The sequence below is a fragment of the Phycodurus eques genome, chromosome 5, assembly GCF_024500275.1.
Source record: "Phycodurus eques isolate BA_2022a chromosome 5, UOR_Pequ_1.1, whole genome shotgun sequence".
Lineage (NCBI taxonomy): Eukaryota > Metazoa > Chordata > Actinopteri > Syngnathiformes > Syngnathidae > Phycodurus > Phycodurus eques.
In genome coordinates this window covers 26,359,537-26,365,536 of record NC_084529.1, presented here as the reverse complement: position 1 = coordinate 26,365,536, position 6,000 = coordinate 26,359,537, and the positions used below count along the sequence as shown (strand labels likewise).

The window sequence follows — 6,000 nt, the reverse complement described above, 5'->3', positions numbered from 1 at the left end:
ACTCTTACACGTTAAAAGCATGTTCCCAATTTTTTTTTTTTACTTCTTCTACAAGCAAAACAACTCACCATTTTATCATATTTTAAAGCGCCGTCACATATCGATACTATTTCGTGATATATTTTCAGCAAAATATCAATATCAGGACTCCCACTCTTACTGTTAAACAGTTTCATGTTTTTATTAGCTGATCAACTTTGCGATTTTATTGTTTACAATGCAAAAAATGGTAGCACACTAGTCAACTGCAAATTGTATGACCACAATTTTGACTTTAACTGTACTTAAGCTTGCCATTACAGTAAGGCCCAGTACATTACACTTGACCGGTTTTTCCCAATAGTCAAAAGAATTTCTCATTTCTTATTCCAGCAAAAAAAAAAAAAAAAAAAAAAGACATTGTAAGATAAAGCATTTGTATAGTACGTGTAGACTTGTGTACAACGTTCATGTAAAGAGAGCTAAATGTCAAAAAATACCTGACGCTAGCTCTTCAACCAAGTGGAGTCAGGACACCACTTGGCTAACATTCTTTTTTAAATTCAATTTGTATAAAAACATCCTGCAGCCCTTATTAGAGCCACCAATTAGCTCGGACATTTTACCCATGGTTCCTGCTCGCGCCATGTTATTCCCTCGATGTGGGTTCGGGTTTCTCTGTTTTTTTCGCTGTGGCACATTCCTCGACAAGTTCACTTTTCTCGGCGGCGGCCAAAAAAGAAACGCTGAATTTCCATTTTGGAATCTCGTTCAGTGGCAGTTTTATTCAACGTTATATGTACTGTTCATTTAAATGACAATAAAGATGATAATCAGCAATGGCTCACAAAAAGTGCAATAATGTTTAAGGGCCTGTGGAGTTGAGGTGTTTAGAGCTTCCGGTTTTATGGTGAGTCGTGAAATTTGCCGCCGTGCTCCTCCCGCATGCAGTGACCAAAACCGTCATCCATTTTTCTGATATTTGTGCTCCAAATTTGGTAGCAGTTGAAAAAAATCTCTACGATGAGTTTGTCTTTGAAAGAGCCCGGGAAATGGCCGAAATGACACTAAAATGGCCACTTTAAACCAAAATGGCAGACTTCCTGTGTCTTTTCAGGCATGGCTTCTTGAAACCTTTTTAGTGTATCTACTCATGAGAGACATGTCGACCGAATTTCATGTTGTGAAGTGAAACTGTCTTTGGAGGCTGCATTTTTCCATAAGTTCTGGCACACATTACCGAACCAATGGCGAGTCATCAAATTTCGCGAACATTCTCCAACCACGTCATGACCCAAAGATGTTTCACATTTTTTTTTTTGTCACCCATCTGCTCAGAATGCATGCTTCAAATCTGCAAAATTCGTCTTTGAAGGCCGCTTAAATGGGTTATTTTGAAGGCCGCTTGGGCTAATGGGTTATTTCCGGCGTTTTTTTCAAAATCAAACTCCAGTGAGTTAGTCCAGTTGCGACCAAATTTGAAGATGGGGCAAACTAAATGAAGTAACATTCGATTTTTCATCATTGTGTGTGGGCGGAGCACAGTGGCGAAGTTTGATGAGTCACTATTGGTTCAACAGTACACTGCAGTATTTTGGCAAAATTCCATCCCTGAAGCCAGTTTCACTTAGCAACATGAAATTTGGTGGGCATGCCTATCATGAGTGAGCCCACAAAAAAGTTTCAAAAAGTCATGGTGAAAAGACAAAGAAAGTTTGCAATTTTGGTTTGAAGGGGCCATTTCAGGGTCATTTTTGGTCATTTTCAAGTGTGCTTAGAAGACGTACTTCCATTCGAGTGCTGCCAAATTAAAGTCACGTATACAGTGGACCCCCCACATACTCACGGTACAGCAGATTCCCCCCCATTTTATTTCTTTTGTTTTTTTCTTTTCTATTTTGGGGTTTGGGGGGTACAACCCCAGAAGCGCTTATTGGCATTCTATCCTCACTTATTCCAAAACTTTTCAGCTTTCAATGCAAGTATAATAGGCATTAATTCTCCGCAGATTTTTGCTATTGGCAGTGCGGCCCAGTCCCTATCCCCCATGACTAGTGCGGTCCACCGTACTCGACAGACGAACAACGCTAAACTATGAAATGTTTGAGCTTTTGTCATTGCGTGTTGGCGCAGCATGGCGGCAAAGTTTGATAAATCGACATACAACTCAAAACTCTCAGTCATCTATTTATTATCTATCTATTTATTTATTTATCTTCTCCAGCCAACTCCTCAAGAGAAGTGCAACTAGAAGGGTAACCAGGCTACGGAAGAGTGCTTCGACTTAACAAAAGGCACATCAGGATTTGCACTTCCAAAGCTGGACTTTGTCCAAGCTTAAGAAAGATGAACGGGTAGGCGAGTACAAGTTTCTGCTTCCTATTTCCTATCATGATATGAACTGTGTTATGTGTTAAAAGTGTTTCTTTAGGCCGCAATACTCAAAGTAAGCACCTGAAGGTGTTTGGGCTGCAGGATAGAATGAATGTCCTTAAGACGATTACACAGTCGAGCAGAAAGGTTCTATTATCTATCTCTTTTTTTTTTCCTTAAACAAAAGATGCATCAGCGTTTTACTTTGTCTCTCTTCTTCCCTCCACCCCATCCGCCACTACGACGCATAGGCTCATCCCGGAAGGAGATGCGCTCCTTCCTCCACGGAGTAGGAACATCTTGTTCTGGCAGAAAAAAAAAACATGAAGGAAAGAAAAGAATATGGTCGAGAGGCAGTGTATCCGGACTTGAGAAATATTGCGATTCAGTCATTGATCAATCATAGCAATGATATAATAATAAGTTTGATACTTATAACGCCTTCAGTCAATTAATGAATAAATCAAATGTTGGCGTAGAACTCCTGAGTGTCTGGTCAAGACATTTTGGACAATCATGGTCTCCCAACAGTGTGGGAAGAGGTCCTATTCTGTTCAGGGTCCAGCATCCGTGGATGAGTTTAGGGTGGAAGAACAAGTCCATTAAAATGTGAGTGTGCATGTGTGTGGTGTTATAGCTTCAAAGGAAAGAACATCTTCATATTTTCTACCATTTTTTACTTCCTGTAGGTGGAACGTCTATGTCCCAATACATTTGTCAACAATGTGGTGTCAATCAAAAGTGAACATTAGTATCTTTTTAAAGGTCTTATTATTCATACATACATAATACATACGCACAACCATATATACACCATTACTACACAATGCCAAATTATCACACATTTAACGACAGAGGTTCTTTTTCAGTCAGGTGGCGCGTCCCAGTAGCTTGTTACATTTTGACAGCGGAAACTATCTGCTGAGCTTTCCATTGAAAATGCTTAAAGCGTTGCCATCGTGACATTCTGTTTGAAATATTAATGTGTTTTGGAACCATAATTTGTGGTGTATTTAGGGTTTAAACTGTTAATACATTGGTATCTTGAGATGCGAGTTGAACGGAAAGTTGGGTTTCTTGAACAGCACTTGAAATAAAATGTATTATTATTATTAATTCGTCCTGTGGCTCAAATCATCTTTCCCCAGTGAAAGGAATGGAATTCTCTTTGTTTTGTTTGACAGTAAACTTGAACTGGGCGTGGCATTAAAGAGCTTGAAGCCTCTTTTGAAGATTTGTGCACTATCTGCCTAACCGCTGCTTGTTCTGAAGTGATTTGAGTTGAGATCACCGCCACCAGAAAGCACTTGTATCTCAAAATGTTGTTCACAAGTCAAAGCAAAAAAAAATAAAATAATTAAAATTAAAAAAAAAAAAAAAAAAAAAAAAAGCAGAACAACAGCTCGTATCTCATGGCATCACTGAATAGGTGATTATGAACATTTTTAAGGGGGGCATCCAGTCACAAGTTTTTGCTGTCCGCGTCAGGGCTTGGTCACTAACCCCTCAAACAGAGAATAGCTGTAACTTCCAGTGAAATTCTTTCGATGCTAGCCGCAGTGATGGAATCCACGTGTAGACCACGGGGGAGCGGGCGACAAAGATGGGGCATGGGGGCCCGGGATCCCATAAATACGTGCACAGCTGGCACACCGCGTATAGTATGTCACTCCGTTTAGAACGTGAGTTGGGGTGACCTGTGAATGACATGCCGAGGAGCGTGTACTCGATGATCTGATATCTTAAAGTCAATAGGGGTATTACTCTGACACAGAACAATCCACCGTAAAAGTTCGCGTGCTATTGGCTGAAAACGGGGCCAAGGAATGACCCAGCAAACGTTGAGCATGTGATATTAAGTTCGCTCGTTAACTTTGTCGGTGATCTACCTTGGAAATCCTGGCCCTGACAGACTTTCAAATGAATAGGGTTCTTGCTCCGACATGGAAAAAAAGCCTTGCAAGTGTGTACAACGCTGGTTATATGCGCGGCTAAGAGCTTCCGTAGTTCAAAGCAAGTCCCCGCTGACCTGTACTGCTTCCACTAGCGATTTTAACTCTTGCTTACACAACATGAGCAGAATCATTTTCACAAACGACAGGAAATGAGCCCCATGGAAGGCAGAAACAAGTGCAATTATACATTGCAAAAACAGTGATTTATCGACATTTTGGAAACTTTTGAACTGAGGTATGTGCTTCCAAGTCGCAAATATTTAGCTGAAGTCGTCTCACCTATACAACTCAACATTTTAAATGTTCATTTATTTAGGATCTTGCTTAATTTTTTCCCCATGAGAAAGCTTATTTTCACATTATCTGTAAAGAAAAAAAATGTGAAAAACAATTCTATTCCTTCTGCGGAAGTTGATGCAAGTTAATGTTGGGAAAAAGCTTGTTAAAAAAACTTTCAAAGCTTTTTTGGTATGAGGAAGAATAAAGCCATACCCAGATGGGAAAGAAAAAAAGCTAAACGTGTTTTAAATGTCATTGTCATTTGCTTTTTCTATAACTGAAGTACAAATAAAATCTTATTTTTGTGAACAATACAAATTCTTACGGCCATACCGCCCAGTCCTAGGTCTGACTGCATTAAATCAAGAGTCAAATATGGTTGTCTTGTGTTCTGACGAGCTTTTAACGATCATAAAGGTTATCAAAATCAGTTACCACACATGTTCATAATTCAGCGTGCAAACAGAGGCAACCCGTCCTGACTGTCGCGTCCTGTCGTTGCGAGCGTGACGGTGGTGGCGACGGTGGCAGGACAAGGCACTCTTCTTCCTCTGGGCCGGCGCACCTCGTGGAAATCATTTTGAAATCATCATCAGAATCCAATTAGGCCTCGTTAAAGTGTTGGGGGTGGTGGTGGGGGGGGGGGGGGGGAGGGCAAGACAGGACAGGGCTCTCCTTCAGCTGCCTTCCTGAGACGCTTTCATGTGCTCATCTGCCCTCACTGGCATCTTTGTCAGCCCCCTCGGACCTTCACACAAGGCCCAGTCATCCTCCACCTTTTCTTTTTCTTTTTTTTCTTACCCATTTCCTGCCAGAGGAGAAACACCGTGTCCCGCGACTGACCTCGTGGGCCCTCTCTTGCCCCCCCCCCCCACCCCCACCCCCCTTGCTTGGGCCAATCAACAATTCCTGCAAGTCTGAACAGGGAATATTTTATGCCACATTTCGACACAAAGGGAAGATTTCTAAATCCTTCAATTTTTTGATTATTATTATTGTTGTTTTTATTTTTTTTTACTTCCAGGGTAATTCCTGATGAAAAAAGACCTTGGGGGTGGGGTCGCTGCAGCAATAAACACATCTGAATGGACGTCTACTCATGCAAAGGGTACCGACAACTCGACCTTTCAATGGCAGGAACTAAAAGTAACAAGAACTAAAAAAAATCATGTAACTTTAGGTTCAACATAATGAAGTTACACCCCACACCCTTAAATTATTTTAATAATGTGGCCCTCAATGCATCGGGGCCAAAAGAAAACCCTAGTACTCTTGCAAGGTTCAGGAACCTTCTGGGCATGGTCTCAGTCGGACCTTTTAGTTCCAGAACTATCAAGTTCCTCACCTTTAGGAGGGAATGCGGCTTTACTTTTGGTCCTTGTGGGACAAACTGTTGTGCGGGAATTAATTCTGC

At 41.1% G+C, this 6,000-nt stretch overlaps 1 protein-coding gene across 1 annotated transcript in view; it reads right to left on the bottom strand.

Annotated features, from left to right (window-relative positions):
• Window positions 1-416: 416 nt before the first annotated feature.
• lrriq1 (leucine-rich repeats and IQ motif containing 1) overlaps window positions 417-6,000 on the bottom strand; it is a 53,203-nt gene continuing 47,619 nt past the window's right edge. The window contains exon 26 of the mRNA XM_061676478.1: window positions 417-2,657. Coding sequence (XP_061532462.1) covers window positions 2,545-2,657 — 113 coding nt within the window. The 3' untranslated portion in view covers window positions 417-2,544. The remainder of the gene's footprint in view (window positions 2,658-6,000) is intronic.